The 23635-nt window shown below is 39.0% G+C and overlaps 1 protein-coding gene across 1 annotated transcript; it reads right to left on the reverse strand.

Moving 5' to 3' along the window:
• Positions 1–317: 317 nt before the first annotated feature.
• Positions 318–23461, reverse strand: LOC127419044 (uncharacterized). The gene is made up of 10 exons (XM_051660093.1): positions 23253–23461; positions 22828–22916; positions 22458–22582; positions 21474–21542; positions 11653–11885; positions 9683–9890; positions 9466–9583; positions 2073–2170; positions 1616–1730; positions 318–866 (listed from the first exon to the last, which is right to left on the reverse strand). Exons 1-6 carry the CDS (start codon positions 23255–23257, stop codon positions 9836–9838), a joined length of 576 nt encoding a protein of 191 aa, XP_051516053.1. The 5' UTR covers positions 23258–23461; the 3' UTR covers positions 318–866; positions 1616–1730; positions 2073–2170; positions 9466–9583; positions 9683–9835.
• Positions 23462–23635: the final 174 nt, after the last annotated feature.

Genomic DNA, 23635 nt, shown 5'->3' on the forward strand with positions numbered 1-23635 from the left:
GGCAGCATGAAAGTATCCATATGTCTCCACTGGTTAAATCTATATCTTCAGAAGCGATATAATAGGTGTGGGTGTGAAACAGATCAATATTTAAGTCCTTTTTTATTATAAATCTCCAGTTTCACTTCAACATTTTTCTTTTGTTTTTGGCGATTCGTATTCTTTGTGCATATCGCCACCTACTGGGCAGGGAGGAGAATTGATAGTAAAAAAAAAGGACTTAAATATGAATCTGTTTCTCACCCACACCAATTATATCACTTCTGAAGATATAGATTAAACCACTGGAGTAGTATGGATTAATTTTATGCTGCTTTTCTACTTTCTGGAGCTTAAAAATTTTGGTACCCATTTAGATATTCTTCTAAAAAGCTTGGTCTATGTTCTACAGTAGAAAGTCATACACATCTGGGATGGCATGAAGGTGAGTAAATGATGAGTGAATTTTCATTTTTGGGTGAACTATCCCTTTAAATAACTTAAAAAAAACTTTAAGTGCAGACACATCACCATTACCTTTTAAGGGTGTCATCCACCAACTGGCATATGGAATCCAAAATCAGTACAAACCCTTTTCAATAAATACAATAAATATACTTTTTTTTTTCTTTTTTTTTTTTTTCTCTTTTTGCCATTGAAGCCATTATTTTGTGTATAACTATAATTATTTAAGGATACAAGGACAACTATATAGACAACTACACTACTGTTTAAAAGACATTTTTGTTTTTGAAAGAAACATTAGTAATGCTGCCAATTATTATTACTGTTTGAAATAACTTTTATTACACATTTTTATATTAAAATGACATTTACATTTACATTTTGATGTTAAAACTCTTATTTTTAGCAGTCATTACTCCAGTCTACAAAGAAAAGAGAATGTCATGTAATTATTTCAATATGCCAATTTGGATGTCAAGAAACATTTATTTTTGTTGAACAGTTTTGCTACTTAATGAAGTATAGACATCGTCACTTTATCATTGCAAGGCAAATTTTGATTTTCAAAATGGCCAAAAAGAAACAAATCTCTCTTGAAAATTAGTCAATTGTTCTTTTGAGAGATGAAGGCAATTCCATGCACTCCATACAAGCTGGAACCACCACTGCATGGATGAACAGAGTTTGAAGAATCCAGCATTTAGAAAGTTATTTTTAAAATAATAAATTCACTTTAATTCTTGATCAATTTAAAAGTATCCTCGGTGAATGAATTTTTTGTTTGTGAAAAGGAAATTTTAGTGTTTTCGAACGGTAGTGTATAATATATTACAATATTATATATTGCTTACAAGATTAAAGTGTTTTACATCATTCTATTTTTTTTTTTTTTTTTTTTAATTATACCAATAATTTTTTTTCAGCATTAGCACTTCCATCACAATCTCACAAACCCACTACAGTTCAATTATGAACCGTTCGGGCTGTTGAGAGAACTGCTAGTTCATTAATACATAAGCAGTCAGGTTCATGTCAGTGAATAAAAACACAACCTAAATAGGAGGAGGCCTGAACATTACATCAATAATGTGATGTCCAGTCCAAAGTACCGACCTCAGTACATTGTTTACCTAATAAGACTGCTATTGTGTGAATGTGCACTGTTCCTCACCTCTGTCCTCAAGATGCCCTGTGTGTGAGGCTGTTTTGTGTGTGTGTTTTAGAGGTAGAGGTGGCAGGTAGATGGCAACATCAGCACATGAACACAGCCGAGGGGGACTCTGAACCTGAGAGAAATGCACAACATTAATTGAAATGTAAATATTAGACATGATTATGTCACACTAAGTACACTCTCTCCTGAAGCCTAAAGTGTGGAGCAGTCAAAACTTCAACAAGCAGTTTGGTCGAAGGTTCATTTGCTCTATTAGCTGTGGCTCCACACTCAATGTACGTCACTGTTTAATTACACTAAGTACTTCTCTTAAGTATCATTTAGTTTTGTTCAGTGTGTATTTAAGTTCTTTACAATGCATGCTCACTGTAATGGAGGGCAAAAATCTGCATTAATCTCTCCCATTGTGCACTATAAGCACTTTCATATTTTATAGGAAAGGGCCTTGTTTTACCTGTAGTGTGGTTGTGGTTGGCTGAGTGGTCTCAGGTGGGGAGGAAAAGGGGGCATGTTTTTCACCTCATTCCTGTAGATGACATGATCACCATCATACTGCAAGAAAGACATAATCATTGCATCAAAACATATCAGTATGTCTGACAACAACATGACAAAGTTATGCATGTATTCACAAATTCAGAGAACAAACCCTCTGAAATCCAATTAAAAGTGGTCACTCCAGATGCATGAGACACATGGTAAAGAAAAAGCTCCTCTTAAAATGAACATTTTGTCATTCACTCACCCTCGTGTGGTTCACATTCCATATACACTGGCGGCCAAAAGTTTGAAATAATGTACAGATGTTGCTCTTATGGAAAGAAATAGGTACTTTCATTCAACTGATCTCAGTGTATAGTCAGGACATTAATAACGTGAAAAATTACTATTACAATTTGAAAAAAATTTCAGAACTTCTGAAACTACTTCAAAGAGTTCTCATCAGAAAATCCTCCACGTGCAGCAATGACAGCTTTGCAGATCCTTGGCATTCTAGCTGTCAGTTTGTCCAGATACTCAGATGACATTTCACCCCACGCTTCCTGTAGCACTTGCCATAGATGTGGCTGTCTTGTCGGGCACTAACACACCTTACAGTCTAGCTGATCCCACAAATGCTCAATGGGTTTAAGATCCATAACACTCTTTTCCAATTATCTGTTGTCCAATGTCTGTTTCTTTGCCCGCTCTAACCTTTTCTTTTTGTTTTTCTGTTTCAAAAGTGGCTTTTTCTTTGCAATTCTTCCCATAAGGCCTGCACCCCTCAGTCTTCTCTTTACTGTTGTACATGAAACTGGTGTTGAGTGGGTAGAATTCAATGAAGCTGTCAGCTGAGGACATGTGAGGTGTCTATTTCTCAAACTAGAGACTCTGATGTTCTTATCCTCTTGTTTAGTTGTACATCTGGTCTTCCACATCTCTTTCTGTCCTTGTTAGAGCCAGTTGTCCTTTGTCTTTGAAGACTGTAGTGTACACCTTTGTATGAAATCTTCAGTTTTTTGTCAATTTCAAGCATTGTATAGCCTTCATTCCTCAAAACAATGATTGACTGATGAGTTTCTAGAGAAAGCTGTTTATTTTTTACCATTTTTGACCTGATATTGACCTTAAGACATGACAGTCTATTGCTTACTGTGGCAACTCAAAAACAAACACAAAGACTATGTTAAGCTTCATTTAAAGAACCAAATAGCTTTCAACTGTGTTTGATATAATGGCAAATGATTTTCTAGTACCAAATTAGCAATTTAGCATGATTACTCAAGAAAAAGGTGTTGGAGTGATGGCTGCTGGAAATGGGGCCTGTCTAGATTTGACCAAAAATGACTTTTTTCAAATAGTGATGGTGCTGTTTTTTACACCAGTAATGTCCTGACTATACTTTGTGATCAGTTGAATGCCACTTTGGTGAATAAAAGTACCATTTTCCTTCTGATACAGCAAAATCTGTACATTATTCCAAACTTTTGGCCACCAGTGTATGTGTATATACTGTATATTAATGAAACAAGAGTTCTTAGGCAGAATGTTTGAGTTTCTATTTTCCATACAATGGAAGTCGATTAGCAGTAGTCCTTCTGAAGCCATTCAAAAGCCTTGTGTGTGGAACTCTAAAAATGTAAGCCAAAAATCTTTCTCTGCACCAGAGTTCACAAATCTCATTCACACTTGTTTTGAATTAAAAAACGCTGCATCGCATTAAAGGCATCGCAACCCATATGATGTCACTGATAAAATAGCATTGGTACTCACGTTTCACATGACAGATCACAATGTGGAAGTCTGAATGTATGCAACTGCGAATGAGATTTGAGAGCTACAGTAGAGGGGAAGATTCAATTATTGAGAACTATTCTTGATACAACGCTATCGTTTCAGAAGACTTGGAATATAGTGCACAAGTCATATGGACTACTGTTATGATGTTTTTATGTCCTTTTTTAACCTTGGCAGTAAGGCTGTCAAATTAACCCTTAAATACATAGGAATTTCACCAAACACTCTTACATATTTGGGTCTTTAGAAACCCAGCACATATATTTATTACAAATGGATCTACAAATTGCCCAGATAGTGTACAATTTTCATAACATTTTCAAGACAATTACAAAATAGAATAAAACAGACTTGTATTATTTTTAATACATCAAAGAGTTAATGCACAAATCAGGAAAAATCTAGGAAAGGACTCATCACTTTCACACTGAAATTTCATGAGACGTATCTGGCTGTCAAACACATTGAGCTACATACACCGATCAGCCACAACATTAAAACCACCTGCCTAATATTGTGTAGGTTCCCCTCGTGCCACCAAAACAGCACCAACCCGCATCTCAGAATAGCACTCTGAGATGATATTCTTCACCACAATTGTACAGAGTGGTTATCTGAGTTACCGTAGACTTTGTCAGTTCGAACCAGTCTGGCCATTCTCTGTTGACCACTCTCATCAACAAGTCATTTCCATCCACAGAACTGCTGCTCACTGGATGTTTTTTGTTTTTGGCACCATTCAGAGTAAATTCTTGAGACTGTTGTGCATGAAAATCCCAGGAGATCAGCAGTTACAGACATACTCAAACCAGCCCATCTGGCACCAACAATCACGCCACGGTCCAAATCACTGAGATCACATTTTTTTTCACCATTCTGACGGTTGATGTGAACATTAACTGAAGCTCCTGACCCATATCTGATTGATTTTATGCACTGCACTGCTGCCACACGATTGGCTGATTAGACAATCGCATGGATGATTGTTGGTGCCAGACGGACTGGTTTGAGTATTTCTGTAACTGCTGATCTCCTGGGATTTTCATGTTTTTTTTTCATTCTTGCTTTAAAGGGCTTATATCAGTTATTTTTCCTGTTAAGCAAAGTGCAAGACAATTAGTTTTCCTGTGTCCTGTGAGTGCAATTTGTGCAGTTTAATTACCCAATAATTCTCTGACCGGGAACAGACAGTGCTGCACATGAGTCTGTTCTTCTGCTGTTTCCAAGTGAACTAAACTCACCAATACGCTCACTAACCGACCTTACATACCCAAACCCTCAGAGACAGAGAGAGGGATTGCATGTAAGCAGATAATAAAAATAATTGCAAGTAATACAAATTATCTTGTTAGATGTATTCAAGTGAATAGTGCCTACTCTCATGCCTTTGCTCTACCTCATAATTCATGCCATGGGCATAGAGCGGCACCTCCACACTGAGGTAGTGCTCATGGGGATCCAGAGAGAATCCCCCCATCTCCACCAACTCCCATTCAAGCCTCATTCCTCCTACATACAAACTCCACTCAGAGGAGTCTATATTACCATGGTAAGCCAATGCACGCACACCCTGCACTGTACAGTCCCCTTCTAACTTTGGTAGGACTGAGAGAGACGGGGTAGAGAGAGGATATATAAGACATACATGGGAGGACGGGAGAAATTTGCTATCTACATAGAACATGTTTACATGCAAGATCTTACACGATTATGCTTAATAAGCTGACAACGTGTGTGGTCATGTAAATGCACTAAATGGTTTTCCTTTATCGAATTAAAGGTCATAAATGGATCAAGCCAAAAAAAATAAAAAAATCAACACAGGTCAACTTTTGCCCATAGTAAATCGATTTTTTGTTGTTAACCACATATTGGTGAGCATGTTAACACACTAATAGTTATATAGGCAACATCCCAGGCCCCGTTTACACCTGGTATTAAGATGCGTCTCGGGTGATCCGATCATAAGTGGTCAGACAAGACACAATCGCTCAAATGTGTCTCCCGTGACCACTTGTGTTGGCACTTTAAGGTGAGGATGACTGATTGAATACATCACTCATCATGTCAGTAATTCATTATTTTATGATAAAACAAAAGATAATAATAATAATAATAAGACAAAGCATTAAAAAAGGCACAGTTTCTCCAAGATACACTTGGAATTTAATCGAAGCACAAGCGTGACATTTCGAACAGAATTCTTCACCCTCAAGTTCTGTTCATACTGGGCTAACACGTACTGTTCAAGGTCAGAATTGACTGGAACAGACTTTGTGACACCTTTTTTCCCCAAAACACACATATATATATATTTTTTTTTTACACATTGAGTGTCACACCTCTTAACTAACTTCTTGCAAAGTTAAAAAAAATTGCATTTCGGTGGACTTATTTCAGTGGATTTAGACCTCAATGAGTTCAAATTACACCACTCGATTTTTTTAATATAAAATAAGCACATTTTTGTTACCTTCACTTCACTAAAGAGCAAACTTGAATATTTATGAAAATTCTGCTATGTCATGAATTAGGGGCATCTGCTGCCATCTGCTGGGAAAAAAACATGACAATAGGAATGACAAGTATCGCCCAGCCGTGGTAAGACAGTGACACAGCCACAATACAGAACAAACACACACTTACAGAGGTACATGTCTGAACCCGTCTGTCAACTACATGTCTGAGAAAAAAAAAACATTGTATCTTTTTGTTATAAAAACTGTTCCCATGCAAAACAATTAGAACAGCTAGAATCTGACAAATAACAGTGTTTTATAATGTGTGGTGTATATATAGTGTGTGTGTATCCTAATGCATTGTGAAAAATATTTAGAAATTGTAAACAGCGACCAGGCAACAATTAGGAGAACATTGAGGCCTCCTATAGGACATTAAGAGTTATCACTCTTCTCTGTTTCATTTGACTGAAAACTGTTTGCAAGAATAGTGTTGTGTATGAGAATGCTGCAAATGACCCAAGACCATCTCAGGAGGTGCTCGAATTTTAGTTTGATTATTTCCATGGAGCAGTTTTCGCTTAACATGCATTGTGATTACATTGTGTTTAACTTTCTATAGGTAATGGTTTATTTATTGTTTTTAAATATTATCATTACCTTTACATTTATAATTTACTTTAGTTCTTAATTTTTAGGCTATTAGTAATTTCTCACCTGTTGTCATAGACGAATACTTGCATGATGGCAAATGGGGCCATTGGAGACGGTAAATATTTGGATTTGGGAAGTAAAATCACTTTGTAATTTTAATTGATTTTTTTTGTTTTGTTTAAAGAGCAATTTGAATTTAGAAATATCTTAAAGGGATAGTTCAGCCAAAAATAAAAATTCAGTCATTGTTTACTCACTCCTGTGTTGTTATAACCCCATATGACTGTTTTTTCTTCTCCCCAATTTGGCATGCCCAGTTCCCAATGCGCTCTAAGTCCTCGTGGTGGCGTAGTCACTCGCCTCAATCTGGGTGGTGGAAGACGAATATCAGTTGCCTCCGGGTCTGAGACCGTCGATCCGTGCATCTTATCACGTGGCTTGTTGAGCGCGTTACCACGGAGACCTAGCACGCGCGGAGGCTCATGCTATTCTCTGCGGCATCCACGCACAACTCACCAAGCGCCCCACCGAGAGCGAGAACCACATTATAGTGACCATGAGGAGGTTACCCCAACGTGACTCTACCCACCCTAGCAACCGGGCCAATTGGTTGCTTAGGAGACCTGGCTGGAGTCACGAGAAAAAGAAAGACAGTCATATGGGGTTATAACAACACAGGGATTTTTGGGTGAACTATCCCTTTAAGTTTTTCGTGTTTCAAGAAATGTATTTAATTTTAAAAGCAAAATCAAACAAATATCTAAATGACCCTCGGCAGGGGGGTTGACAATATAATCGGATATCACAATATTTTTAAGGCGATTATCAATAAAATATTTTTTACATATCGCCCAGCCCTATGTCTCACCCATTAATTTCTGTCTGTCTTTGTGTGTGTGTGTTTGTGTTTGTGTGTGTGTGTGTGTGTGTGTGTGTGTGTATGGGTAGGTATAGGTGTGGGTGTGTTCTGCACTGTGGCAGTGTTATAGTCTCACCCATTCATTTCAACGTTCATTCAAATTTTACCTCAAACAGTACAAACGTTCCTTTTTTCTTTTTTAGAAAGGATCTTTTGTGTATTAAGAAGGTAAAAAGAGTAAAAAAAAAAGTAAAAATTTTATACCTCTTCAATGAACGATAATGTTTTTAACAAAAAAAATTAATTCACTGGAGCACATGTATTAACTAAGCTTCAGATGTGCATGGTTCTCATCTGTCACTGCATGTTAATATCAGGCACACTGAAGAATTTCTGTTAAGTATTGTGCATGTACACTATTGTTTAAAAGTTTGGACATTTGTGTTCTTGAAAGAAATTGATGCTTCTGTTCAACAAGAATGCATTAAATTGATCAAAAATACTGCCAAAGGTATTGAATGGAAAGGCACAGTAAAGTATAAAAATAAAAAAAAGAATAATGCCAAAAGCATTAGCAATGTTGAAATTTATTATTAATGTTTGAAAAAGCAAACCCCCAATTTCAGCAGTCATTACCACAGTCTAATAAAAAAATACGGTCACCTGATCCTTGAGAAATCATTCTAATGTGCCAATTTGGTACTCAAGAAACAGTACGGTCTTTTTGTTAGAACAGTTGAAAACAGTGTGCAATTTAATGATGTTTGAACATCGCAATACAGTGTCCTTTTTCAGTTGCTGAAGTATTGAGTACACTTGTAAAGAAAAGGCCACATCTGACACAGGCAAATAAGAAATAAAAAAGGGTAGAACAAGCCAAATATTCTTGGATAAACAAAGTTTGAAGAATACATTTATTTAAATAGAAATAGTCATTAGTACATTATAAATGTCTTTACTTTAATTCTTCATCAATTTAAGGCATCCTCAGTGATGAAAATTCAAATTTTCTTCCAAAAACAAAAATATCATGGTGACTCCAAACTTTTGAATGGTAGTGTATATGTATTCGTTTTTTCTAATTTTCCAATTAGATTGTTATTCGCTTTTAATGCCACATATTTCTACATGTTTACACTGGCAGTTTAAAACTCTTGTTTTAGCACAGTGTTTGATTGACAGGTGAGTGGGTGGTACTTTTCTGCTGTCCAGGATGCGTTTACACCTCAAACGAGCTGTGGTCACATGCATTTTTGATTACCTTCGTATGAGGTTTCAGTGATCTGATCACAAAACGTTTTGGACCCCATTTGAATCTGTTTTCAGCTTTGACCACTTGTGATCGGACCAGAAGCGCATCTTAATACCAGATGCGGACCCTGTTTGCATGCATCTAGATACACACAGGATCAGTATTTCAGTTAACGCATTTATAATGGGAATAGCTTGTGAAGGCTGCATAATGTTGTTGCCTCCTGTCTGGTAAAGCCTCTTTATGGGGAGCCTACCTATGATGCTAAGAATGCTGTGTAGGTAGGCAGATCACTTAAGGTTTGGAACAGAACCATAGATGAAAAATTAAGAAGGGCTTTACCTACCCACATCCTGCAGGTCAGCCTCACCAGTAGCAAGATGGTCGTAGATCACTCCATCAGGAGACACAATGAAAGAGAAGACCACTGAGAGATTGTACCGCCTCAACCTGTCTCTCAAATACTACATCAGCAGAGAGGGATGAAGAGCACAGAAAACATACTTCATCTCAGAAAACATCAAGAAAAAAGATGTGGTAAATGAGTGTATGTGGCCCATCACCTTCTGGGAGACATTGTGGATTTGAAGAGGATTTGAAGCAGTTAGGCGTACGTGTTGTTGGGGAGAGGGTCCGGAGAAAGACGGACTCCGTTCCTCTCCATTTCCTCCCAAACCACTGGCTGACCTGCTACTGTCACATTCCCCAGAGAAACATCATGCGAGAAACAGCACAAAGATACTGAAAATCTCCCCTGTGAGGGCACAGTCACTTCAAGCGGAGAAAGAGAAATAATGAGTTAACACGTGGGATAAGTGCATTCTGAAATTGGTCACAATAGTTTGTGCATCTACTCTGGGGTCCACTCATAGTTTTAGCCTCAGAAGAAACATGCAAGGGATGATTCCAAAGATTGTCTGGTGCATATAGCAAACAAAAATGTCAAGAACATTCTCTAATTAGCTGGCTTTATGCAATTTTCAGTCAGGACAGTCTGCTAAGAAAAAGTTGAATTTACCAGGCTGCTCTAATAAGCACTTCTGAGGAAGAACTAATCGCTGCTAAGAGTACCAGACTCTAATCCTTTATGTCAATATTAAAAACTCTAGCTACAGGAGACAAAAGCCCTATTTGGATGGGACTAGTTCTCCCTGACAAGGTTAGGGAAAGTCGGGTTTCACAGGCATACTTTGTGATTTGAATCCCATCCGAATCAAACAAAATGATCAAAATGTTGCTGCCCCGCATTAACATCAAATAACAGAACTATTATAATTTGCACAAACTCCACACTGCATCCTCCCATTCACGGAGCAGGAACATGTCCACAAAATATGACTGAGAGTACCATCCCTCAGTCACATAACTCTGACAAACACAAGGAGAGATACTGTTAGTAACCAAGAAGCAAAGAATGAAATCCTTTCAAAATGGTGAGAATTGTGTAATGGGTCAATTACATGATGCTCATGTTTGTCCACATCTACTAAATTATTCAAAAAGACATTACAAATGCAATTCACACAAAACAATTACTTGAATACACCTATTCTGTGATGAACATGTTTTCAGTTACTGAGATCAAAGTCAATTTGATATTTTGTCTGGGGATTTAAGTCAAAAATGGCATGTGGTCTAACCGCAAGTAAAACAGACAGTAAAAAAAATAAATGTAAAAAAATTACACAATTAAAAAGCTGAAATTCTTGAAAAATGTTGGCATGAGTTGTGCTGAATAATCGTATATAATTTATTTTAAAAAACATAAGTAGTGAAATTTTTTTTTTTTTTAGAAATACTATTAATATTTGAAAAACATTTGTTTACCAAATCATGTGGTGTTACCAACGTGTAGGCAGAAATTGTCGTCATGTGACAAATCATAAAACAAAGAAGACATCTTTAAATCCACAAGACTGTGTGAAGTTTTAAAAACAAATTACACCGTCTAACCACGCTGGTGAGCTACACACTCAGACAGGTAGCACCCCCCCCCCCACCACCCCCAACTTAAGACCCTTTTCTATAAAGGAAGAATGAACCAGAGCAGGGAGGTTGTGAGGAAGAGACTACAACACATCTGAACCATCCATTCAGGCCTGACCTGATGAGGAGGAAAAGAAAGAAGAGAAGGCAAGATAGAAAAAAGGAGAACTAGGGGACTCATTCGGCTATGTTCAGAATGGAATACTGCATACTGTGCACTTTATAATGTATACTGTAAATGTGCGGAATTCTGTGGAAAGGATTTAAACATGAGAGCACTACACTCTTAATGATGACTCTTATAGATTCTGTGTGGGCCTTATCTGTGTACTCCATGCATACAAAAAATGTGCACACTGCGCACTGCATACATACTGCAGAAATAGTAAGAATAGTATGCTACTCTGAATACAGCCTTCGAGTTGCACATTGGCATGTAAGATAATTTGGTTCACACATGTAGTGCATGTGACCGACAGATCCCTTTAAATTAATGAGCTACATAAGCATACAGACTTAAAAAGGAAGAAAAACAAGAATAACATACTTATGGTGCAGGCCACAGACACATCCACAGTCAACAGGGTCTGTTTTATCTTGTACATGATGGTGGCACTGACCAATTCCACCCCAGCCTGCAACAGTACAGATAAACCTAACGTCATTTTCAGAGAATTTAAGTGCCATTCTTACAGTTTCCTCGCTCATGCCACCCTCCTGATGGAGCTCTTGGATACGGAATACCACTCTCCACTCCCTCAAACCCTCATCCAGCTCATCCTGAGAAAAACACAAAACATTATATGTGATAGTTAAAAGGAATGTTATGGGTTCACTACAAGTTAAGCTCAATCAACCCCATTTGTTGCATAATGTTGATTAGCACACATACATTTGTACTCGTCTCTTGTTTTCTTTAAAAAAGCAAAAATCAGGGTTAGTGTAAGGCACTTACAATGGAGGTAAACGTTGCCAGATTTCAGGCTGAAATATTGTTTGTTAAAGCACTTACATAAATTATTCCATAATATTCCGTATTATTTGACCTGTAAAGTTGTCTAAATAGTTATTGTTGTTGTGGGACTACAGTTCTGAATGAACTTCTAGTTATATCAATGTAACAGATAATGGATGGACAACGAGGAGGTGGGAACCGGCTGAACAGTCAACATAAACTTTAATGACATAAATTAACTTAAAAACATAAACAAACACAGACACAAGGAGATCACGTGACGCCATGCAAGAGGCAGATTTGTGAGCAACGAGCTCTGCGCACTTTGCTAAGTTTTTAATTATTTTCGTGTTATAATCTGGTGAATTTGTATACACCCAGTTACACATTTGCTCTTTGATACATGGCAAAGAAGTCAAAATCCTCAGGCTCTGGAGACATTAAAAGACACTTATGTGTTCAGGATGAAAGCCCCAACAGACCTACAGACCGGGGACTCGATCTTGCTGACTTGGAGGATCTCGCTGTAATACGTCGATCGATTACGGCGATGGAAACAAAATTCTCTGAGTTAGCTACAAGAGTGACTTATGTTGAAAAACGAATCAATTTTCTGGAATCATTGGAGAGGGAATTAACCGCTAATCCGCCCGTGACCAAAGTTGATCTGGAACGTATTCTTGAAAAGCTTGAAGATCTTGAGAATAGAAGCCGCAGGAATAACGTTTGAATTGTTGGAATTCCTGAGCATGAGGAGGGCAGAGATATGGTGAAATTCCTAGAGGAGCTTTTCCCGAGTCTGCTCGACATTACAGGCCACAAGCTGGAAATCGAGCGAGCTCACAGAGTCCCAGCTCACAGATCTGCTGAGGGAGACAGGCCCCGATCAATCCTGGCCAGATTTCTGAGATCATCCAATAAAGATCTTGTGTTGCACCAGGCGAGAAGCAAAGGAAAGCTTTCTTGGAAGAACCATAATGTTTTCTTGTTCCCAGACTTTGCGAGTTCGACAAGAGAGAAACGCGATCGGTTCAAGGAATGCAAGAAACTCTTGCATTAGAAAAATATCTCATTTGCTCTGATGTTCCCGGCCAAACTGAGAATAGAAACGAAAAACGGTCGCAAAGTATTTACATGTCCAAATCAGGCAATGTCTTTTATAGAATCAATGTCTGAGTAAACCATTGGATGTTTCTCATGTGAGTGGGTCGACTCACTGTACTTACTCTTGAGGAAGCTGGGCGTCATTTTGGTTTCTTTTTTCTTTTTGCGTTGGCTCCACCTAGCGGCCGGAGCTTGTTTTGTGAATAACATTTCTCCTGCCAGTTCCCGGCCAGTTTGAGTGGACACTACGGATGACCGCATAATATCTACATGCTCACACAAAGGATGTCTTTTATGAAGTTGACGGATTATGTAAGTCATGATATATACTTTTATGCGGCCTCCGAGTGAATTGACTCGACCATCCGGGGAACCGGGATGCCGGTTTTGTTTCTTTTTGTGTTGGCTCTGCCTAGCGGCTAGAGCTTGTTCTATTGAATAACACTCCATTGGAATAGCTGTGGATTAATCTGTTCTTTCTTCATGCTTATTCCTCCTGCTGGCTGTAGTTTGTTTTGTTGAGTTTTTTTTACGGGACATTGGAATGAATACGTCATCCACTGAACTCATAACAGCCGGCTCACTGAAAACATCTGAACGGTTTTATATCAGCTGGAATTTGTTTTGTGGAAGACCACACCTTTGAGACAGTTCTGTGAATGAATCTACACATTCTTTGTGTTCATTCTTCCTATTTGCTGGGTTTATTTTACAAAGTATTTTCTGTTATGTAATTTTGCAATCTGATGACAAGGTTGTCGTGGGGGCTCGTGGGCGCTCATGGACATTTTGAGTTTAGAGGGATTGACGCCGGTTGGCGCTTTCTTCTTTTTTCTGTTTGTTTTGTTCGGGGGGAAGTTCGTGGTTTGATTGTTTCACTAATGGGGAATGTGGTCTGTATAATTTTTTTTGACACACAATTTGTTTTTTCTACTATATCAAAATGTCAAATGTTAATATGAGTGTACTATCTCTCTCCACGTGGAATGTAAATGGGTTGGAGCACCCCAAAAAGAAGGAAGGTTATTACTTTTCTTAAACGTTAGAAATATGATATAGTGTTTCTTCAAGAAACACATCTTTCCCACAGGAAGCTGAAAAATTTGGGAAGAAATGGGGTGGGCATGTTTTTTTTAGTGCTGGCTCAAGTAAGAGCAAGGGAGTCATTATATTGATTAATAAACATCTACAATTCAAATGTCTCAAAAAGACTAAAGATAAATTAGGAAGAGTAATTATTGTTTTAGCTGAAATTCATGGACAAATGTTGATTTTGGCTAATATTTACGCACCTAACGCTGATGATCAGGGCTTTTTTATAGATCTTGAAGGGATGCTGCAAACCGTTGGCACCCCTCATGATATAATATTGGGAGGAGACTTTAATCTTTTGATGGACTCAGTCCTTGATCATAGTGAAGCAAAAGTGTGTAAGCCCCCTAGAGCAACACTGACGCTTCATAGGATGTGTAAAAATCTTGGTCTTACAGATATTTGGAGACTTTTGAACCCATCTGGTAGGGACTATACATTTTTTTCATCAGTCCATAACATTTATTCTAGAATAGATTTTTTTTTTTGATATCCAAATCCCTCATTTCATCTGTTGTTGATTGCTCAATTGGAAACATTTTAGTATCAGATCATGCCCTGGTGAGTTTAGAGGTGATGCCACATATAGAGAAAAAGAAATCGTATAGTTGGTGCCTTAATGTATCCCTTCTGCAAAATCCTGATTTCCAACAAATGTTAAAGACTGAAATCAATATTTATATGGAGACCAACTGGTCCTCAGTATCCTCTGTGGGTGTGGCTTGGGAGGCACTTAAGGCAGTTCTTAGGGGTCGGATCATACAGTATGCCTCATTCATCAAAAAATCCAAAGCACAAGAAGGCCGGGCGCCTTCCAATGGCCCAGACAGGGCATTAAGTATTTGGGGATTTTATTCCCAGCAAATTTGTCTGATTTAGTTAGTGTAAATTTTGACCCTTTAATAAAAAGTTTTTCGAGCGATGTCAGCAGGTGGGCTTCATTACATTTATCGATGATTGGGAAGGTTAATGTTATTAAAATGAATTGTATTCCAAAATTTAACTACCTGCTACAATCTCTCCCTGTAGATGTCCCCCTCACTTATTTCAAGGAATTTGATAGCATAGCGAAGTCCTTCATTTGGAATGGTAAATGTCCCATATTGCATTTTAATAAGTTACATAGGCCGATAGACAGAGGAGGGCTAGGCCTACACAAGATTTTGTTTTATTACTATGCGTTTAGTCTCAGACATTTGGCTCATTGGTCACTTCCACCTGAGAGAGCCCCTCCCTGGTTTGTTATTGAACAGGCAGTTCTTGCCCCTATTTCGCCATTACAAAGCATCTCTATCAAACTAATCAAAAAAGTTAAGTTACACCCCGTTATTTCGCATTTACACTCGGTATGGACTAAAGTGTCCAGATTGTTTAAATTGGACACTTATTTAAATGCTGCCTCGAGTGGATTGTGAGGGGGGTTGCTACACTCGGTGACCTATATGAAAGTGGTGTGTTGAGATCGTTTGAAAACTTGGTCCAACATTTTGGGATCCCCAGACCTCAGTTTTATAGGTATTTACAACTGCGCCACCTGCTTTGTACTATTTTTGGGAGTAGCACACATCCCCCTAAGGAGGCAGATGCTTTGGGAGAGGTGATTGCGGCTTTTGGAAAAGGTTATGAGGCATCAGTGTACTACTCCCTATTAATTCAGAGTATGGGGGACGGAGCCTTAACTTCTCTCAAGAGAGTATGGGAGAAAGATTTCAACTTGGCATTGGAGGAAGGAGTGTGGGGTAAGATTCTTAAAAACGTTAAATCTGCATCTAGTGATGCAAGGGCGCGTCTTATACAATTCAAAATTTTGCATAGATTTTATTGGACCCCCTCTAGACTGTATAGGCTTGGTCTTAAAGACACACCCACCTGCTGGAGATGCCAATCGGAGGATGGAGACATGGCCCATGTTTTTGGTGGTGTGTCGAGATCCAGAAATTCTGGTCGAAGGTTCAGAATTTTGTGTGACGTGGTGGGCACTCAGGTTTTGTGTTCTGGGCAATGGGGCGGTCATCGATGTGTGGGATGGCTGGACTGAACTGAACTGGGTTCTGACATGTGTGATGATCGCCAGGCAGGTTATTTTGAGGGGTTGGAGGTCAGCTGATGCGCCCCCATTTCCGTAGTGGTGCACGGAGGTGGGGAGGGTGGCAGCTTATGAGGAGGTGTCATCGGGAAGACGGGGTGGCTTGGATAAATTTGTTCAGAAATGGGGCAGGTATTTGGAGTTTTTGGAGGGCTCTCGGGTGGGGTGTGGAGAGAGTAGTTTATAGTAGTTTGTATGTATGTATGTATGTGTATATATATGTATTTATGTTTGTATATGTATGTATGTATATTGACCACAGGGTTGTTTTTTTGGGGGGGGGGTCGGGGTCGGGGAGGGGGGGTTGTGGGGTTTAAATGTTGATTTTATATATATATATATATATATATATATATATATATATATATATATATATATATATATATATATATATATATAGATAGATAGATATAGATATAGATATATGTTTACATTTCATTGCAAAAAAATAAAATAAAAAAACAAACAAACACAGACACATATACAATGGGGCTGCATGCGTCTCTCTCTCCCAAACCGGCATCTCCGGCTGCCCCTTATCTCACTCTCCCGCTGATCAGTAGATTCGGCTCCCAGACGTGCTGTCAACCGGTCCTCAGCCGCTCCTCCGCCCTCTGGCAGATGCCAGCTCGCTCCTCCCCTGGCGGACGGCAGCGAGTCCTCCGGCCCCTGGCAGACGGAACCGCTTCTCCCCTTCTCGGCAGACGGCCATGGTTCCTCCGGCTCCCTGCAGCCGGCAGCGACCCCTCTGTCCCCTGGCAGATGGCCGTGGCCATTCCCCTGCCGGATGGCAGTGGCAAGGACACCGCAACAATGCATCCCACCTCCATCCCGTGTTTTGGCACCACTGTAACAGATAAAGGATGAGCAAGGAGGACGCGGGAACCGACTGAACAGTCAACATAAACATTAATGATATAAATGAACTTAAAACAAACATAAACAAACACAGACACACATGCAAAGCGGCCGAGTGTGTCTCTCTCTCCCGAACTGGCGTCTCCGGCTGCCCCTTATCTCACTCTCCCGCTGATCAGCTGATTCAGCACCCTCCACCTCGTCACAATCAGCATAGCATGTTATCACGGTAAATACGTAGCAGACAGCTTTTATATGTAGATCGTTTCTGATTTCTGGCTGTTTTTCGTCGCCAGACATCATGAACACATGTAGACAACAGGAGGAGGACAAGTTTATGTTCTTGCTTATTTAAAGCTGAAGTATGTAACTTTTTGGATGTTAAAATACTTTCTCTTATCCCAGCTTAATATGCAGATACAACTATAAGTTAGCCATTCATATATTCATTTTCTTGAAAATTGTAAACACTGTGTCTCTGTGGCACCACAGAAAATTTCTCTGTTTGAGTGACCCCATCACAAGAGAGACAATAGCACTGACACGACCAATAGCATAAATTGGGGGCGGGACTATCTGTTTGTTTGACCAACAGCTGGGGGGAGACTTGGGGGGTAAATCCGAGTAGAGCACTCATTTGCCTATAACAAACTCCAGCACTGGATCACCACTTATAACACACACAAACGTAATGAAAACTCCTGCTGAAGAATTGGAGATGTTTCTTCTGCATTAGACACATACCTGACAAAAGCTATTTCAAAAAGTGGTGGGGACATGTCCCACCCGTTCCATTGTAAATGACACCTGTGCTTACAATGAAAGTGAATGGGGCCAATCCGTAAATGTCAAAACAAGACGTGAAAAAAGTGTTAACATGATTTTGTGTGATAAAATCACTAACTAACCATTTCTGTGTAAAATTAAAACAGCAGAAGTAATGCAAGTGATTGTACAAAATTATAAGCTTCACATTTCTTCCTTTAAATCCTCAAAATATTGGCCCCATTCACTTCCATTGTAAGTGCCTCACTGTAACTTTATTTGTTTTTGTTTTTACTCCTCAAAAATATTTGCTTTTTTTTTTTTTTTAAAGAAAAGGAGGGACAAGTCTAAATTATTTTTTGTGGTAATCAACATTAATGAACAAATGCTGTTGATTGAACAACTTGTATTGAACCCGAAATGAGTCCTTACCTTATGTAGTCTTAACATTCTGTATACTCCCCTTGTCCTAAGGGTCAAAAATGACCCACCTTCACCAAACCCCTAAAATAAAGCAGCTTAATTGAATTTTAAACCCCAAATCTATTTTGCATGAAGAAACAACCTGTCATTCATCACAAACTTATATGTGGGTTTTACCTCTTCACAGTGCAGAAAGACTCCATTTAATCAGTGGACACCACTCGTTTTTATTACAACAAACCTGTCATAATTGTTTTCTTTACTAAAGTAGAGGTTTATTATTATTATTATTATTATTATTATTATTGCTAAAGGTACTGCATAGGTGTAAACATTAATTGTTTAGCAAGAGATAGCACTTGTATAGCCTAAGAAAGTAGCAAAAATGTGCGGAAAGTAGTTTTGAATGCATTTTATTGAAGGGAAACAATAACAGTCTTGAACTTTTTTGGCAACATAGTGATATATTCTTATATACTGTACAATGAGGAATTCAACTACAAAATACTAGTCTTCTCCCATTTTTTGAACCATTGCCCCCACCCACAAGGTGTATAAACAACAACAATAAATAAGAATAAAATAAGATAATAGATACAAAACAAAAACGTGAAGAACATAAATCAGTCAACTCTAAATAGCACATGTAGGACAGTATGCAAGTGTGTGCGCATGGACATTGCAGATGTATTTGTCACATGTGCAGCACATAGTATTTGTTTTACAGTCTTTCTTTGAGGGGCAGAATTGGCATCTCGTCCTCTTGCCTGCCCCAGCTGCAGCCTCAGGTGGATCAGGACAAGATTCAGCCCCCTGAACAGCTTTCACAAGCGCTGCAGAGGCTGCTGTGTGGGGGAGGCGCTCCCTTCTTTGAATGTGTGGGGTTACAAGTGCCTTTCCCAGCTGCTCCAGGAACACCCTCCTTTTGTTCCACTTATCAGGCATCCAGGTAGGGTTGATCTTGTTCCATATCACGAAGGCATTGTATGAGGACACATCAATGATGTTATGGAAGATGACCAGGGGCCAGTGGGCAGTCATCCTCCTGCAGCTGTAAGTTCCAATCACCTTGTTCAGGTTGTCCATGCCTCCTTTGTTGTGGTTGTAGTCCAGGATAATGGCTGGCTTCCTGTCCTCACGATCACTGATCTCAGCCGTTTTGTGCAGTGTGCTCAGGAGGACCACATTCTTATTCCTCTTTGGAAGGTAAGAAACTAGTATAGTGGTGGGGGTGAAGGCAAACTTTGATGAGAAGGCCTCTCTCCCCCTTGTTGCGAGGAGTGCAGGGGGGAGCTCAGGCTTGTTCTTTCTAACTGTGCCAACCATGGTGATCTTCCTCTTCAGGAGCTGCTGGCTGTTCATAAGAGGTGAAGAAATTGTCACACGTGACATTGTGCCCCCTCAGTCCATCTGTCACATCAAGCACAACCTGCATCCCCTGGTTCTTCTCCGGGCCTCCACTGGTCGGCTTCCCTGTGTAGACTTGCATCTTCCAAGCGTAGCTGGATTGTGCATCACAGGCCACCCATGTCTTGATGCCATACTTTGCTGGCTTGCTGGGCACATGCTGCCGGAAAGGACAGCGACCTTTTGACAAAAAAGATTACTATCAGTAATTAGTATCAGTGTCACAGAAAACAATCACATAAATCAATGATATTAAAGCAATACATAATAAAATTAACAGTGAAAATCACTTACATTACAGATATGAAAATAAAAATGTACCTCTGAATGGAACAGTTGCTCATCCACTGTTACTTCAGGCCCAGGGTTGTAGAGGTATGGCAGACGCTCCACCCACTTCTCCCAGACATCTCTTATGGCCGCCAGTTTGTCTCTCACACGTCTTGCAGGTCTTGACTCACGGTTATCAAATCGTAGCATTCTTGGAAAAGTGTGAAAGACTTTCAGTGGCATCGTGGCACGGAAAATCGCCCTTCCACTCTCTGCATCCCAGAGACTACATGTGGCCTCACCTCGGGACCTATACATACCCTCTAAGATTAGCAGCCCTATGTAGGCACGCAGGTCAATCTCATCCATCCTTTTCCAGTTGTCTCCGTATTTACGGAAACCCTCCAAATTTGTCATCTCTTGGATTATTTTTTCGATGGCTGGTGTGATGAACATGAAGAATGTCCTGGGTATGGGCAACTGCATGTCTTGTGGGCCCTGGGGTCATCTTTATGACATTTTGTGCTGCCATCCTGCCCTGGTTGTCATATGGTGACAAGGACCATGTTATTTTGCTGTTCTTTGACAAAAATGTCTCTCTTTCAGCTTGGGGGATTTCTTCTTCATCTGAAGATGATGCATCGTGCTCTGGGTTGTATTCTTCCCCATCTTCTTCTTCAGATACCTCCTCCTCTTCTAAATCATTGTTCTCTTGTTCCTCCTGGACATCTGAAAAAATAAGATCTATATGTGCACTCATGGCTTCAGCAAAGAGAGAACTGGGGGTACTGTCATTTGCAGCACCTTTATAGCCTCTGACTGCATTCCCCATTAGTAAATAATGCTTTCAAGAAATGTTTATTTTGTCTGAAATTTAGTTTATTTTGTCTGAAATTGTTTTTATTTTGTCTGTGAACTTGAGTCATGTGTGGGGTCGTGGAGGGGAGATGCTGCACATGCACAAGAAAGTTTTAGTTTTGTCTGAGTTCAATCAGTAGCACACATAATCTCAATTTCTCATTGTGTGTGTGTGTGTGTGTGTGTGTGTGTGTGTGTCTCTTTGTGGTTTTTGTGGTGTGTAAATGATTTTATAACTGCTGGGTCAAAAATGACCCTAAGACAATCTTTGTACCCTGGTGGTGTACAGCTTTCATGGAAATATGAACAAAGGCAATGTTTCACTTTTTCTAATGTTGGGGTCACTCTAGGAAAAGTCATCAAATTTCAAGTTGAAAAAAAATAATTTAGCTGGTTTTCTCTGCTGGTAAACATAGTGGCGGGTCATTTTTGACCCTTAAGACAACACAAGAGTTAAGGGGGAATTTTGTTTACAACAAAAAATGTTTTAATGACAGAGGATACTTCAGCTACATTAACTTCATGAGCGTGCTCACACACACACACTTACCACAGCGGCCGGGGTTACCCACTCCATGCCTATGTGAATATCTGTAGGCAACTGTTTAAGCACAGACACCTAGGGGACAGAAAAAGCATTATAAATTGTATTTTTAAATGCAACATTATGATTAAATTCAGCAGAGATAATGCAGCAGAATAATTTTGCACAGACAGTTGCACACAGGATAACAGATTATGGGTGAATCTCATGAAGAAACGCCCAGGTCATATTTCACCACAAAATAAAAATACAAATATGACATTTTATTTATCATAAACAAAATTAGGTCTGTTTTTAGGACTATACATTTTTTTTTACATTGTGACATTATTTTCAAAACAACTAAGCATCACCCCATCACTCTCACTCATTACTGTAATTACTGTAATACAGTAATAAAATCATCTTAAGCAGAAATATTCATATTTAATTTTTTATTAAAATCAGATAAATTTATGGCAGTAGAACAAACACTAGCATGATTTTTTCACTTAACAGTAGGAGATACAAACATGGTACAAACATTTCTGCAAAATAAAATTGCTTAATGCAAAATATTATTTCTGATTTTCTTTCTTTTGATTTTGGAGTGAAATATGACCCTGAAGTTTCCTTACAGTGTTTTGAGAGATTCACCCTTATGTTCACATAAAATATAAAAGACTCATTCCATCTCCATGTGGAACTCGCAGATGAGTTCCCGAGGCCCCCACGGGACTTGAAGAGGGCAGGTGAGCAATAAAGGGTAGGATTTCTCCTCCTCATTAAAGTACTGATTTACATACCACACCAGTACCCGAAATTCAGACTCCCTCTGTAACCACAAACAACTAGTTACTGCTAACTATGGTGCTCTCAGGTATTTAATTAAAAACAATACCATAACAAATAATACTGTGGCACATAACGCATTTGCAAGGCTGCCTTTTCTCAAGAATTTAGCTCAAATCTACTGCACATTTTGGTTCTCCTTTCTTAATTGCATCGTACCTGGTTCTCCACCAGACAGGCCAAGTAGCACACACACAGTAGCAGGTCACCCCAGGAGTCAAACCCAATGGTGTAACCACACTCTGCTGCCCACTGACCAGAAACTTTACGGACCTCAGAGCCTCCTGCGAGAGGAACAGTGGAAACATACGGTATCAAATTAATCATTTCAGGCAACATAAATGAGTGAATTGGGGAAATCTGGGACATTGGGCAAAGTGGGACATCAAGTGTTGGGGTGACATCACAAACTGAATAAGATAAATGTGCAATAAAATTCCCACATTACACTTATTCACCCACACGTCATGTTTCAAACCATGACAAACTCATATTCAGGTTTTTTTTTTATATACAGGAAACTGAATACCTTGGACATCAAACCGAAATGTGGAGCCAAGGAACCTTGAACTGAGTGACAGCCAGAAATGAGGATCATGGCACTCTGTCCTGAAAAATACATGACAAATAAACAAACAAAATTAATATTATATGACCATTTATTGTTCATGATCAAAGTGTCTGTACAATACATTAAACCATTTCCAGTATGTGTTTACCAATAGGTATGGAGTCAGGGACAGAGCTAGGACATAAACCAAACAAAACAAACCATACAAAAAAAAAAATACAAAAGGGAATGTTTAATTTAGATTTACGTGTCCTATTTACAGTTTAGATATAACGAAAGAATAATTAAGACATCAGAGAGACTATCACAACAGAACAACAAGGGAGAGAATCTGATATTGTGATATTGCTAAACTTTCATTATTGGAGACAGAAACAAAACTCACCATAAACAAGTCATATAATACATGACCATTGTACAAAATAAACGCAAACTGTATATTTTAGTAAATCGGATTCTTTTCTAAACAAGTCAACAGAGAAAGCATCCAAATCTATGCCACTGTGAAATAAAAACAAATCATGCTCTGGAGAACATACAGATTATGAATATTAATTGAGTCATACAGACATTGCTCCTTGGGCGTCCTGTCAAAGAGCTTAATTCATATTCATGAGCCAAGTCTTCTCTAGTGGGATTCGATTTTCTGCAGCTGGTTAACGCCTACTTATCAGTGTCTACTTTTCATTGGTTAGACCAACTGGTTAGTGCATTAGTATTCATGAGTGAAGCCCACCTTTAGCAGCATTTGTAAATTACACACTAT

The sequence above is a fragment of the Myxocyprinus asiaticus genome, chromosome 3 (assembly GCF_019703515.2).
Source record: "Myxocyprinus asiaticus isolate MX2 ecotype Aquarium Trade chromosome 3, UBuf_Myxa_2, whole genome shotgun sequence".
Classification (NCBI taxonomy): domain Eukaryota; kingdom Metazoa; phylum Chordata; class Actinopteri; order Cypriniformes; family Catostomidae; genus Myxocyprinus; species Myxocyprinus asiaticus.

What these genes read in the sequence shown, in the direction of transcription:
- LOC127419044 (XM_051660093.1), bottom strand. An exon ending in ATTTCGGTTTGATGTCCAAG is followed by an intron (nt 22,583 to 22,827) that starts GTATTCAGTTTC and finishes TTCCTCTCGCAG; the next exon opens with GAGGCTCTGAGGTCCGTAAA. An exon ending in GGGTAACCCCGGCCGCTGTG is followed by an intron (nt 11,886 to 21,473) that starts GTAAGTGTGTGT and finishes TGTTTTTCTCAG; the next exon opens with GATGAGCTGGATGAGGGTTT.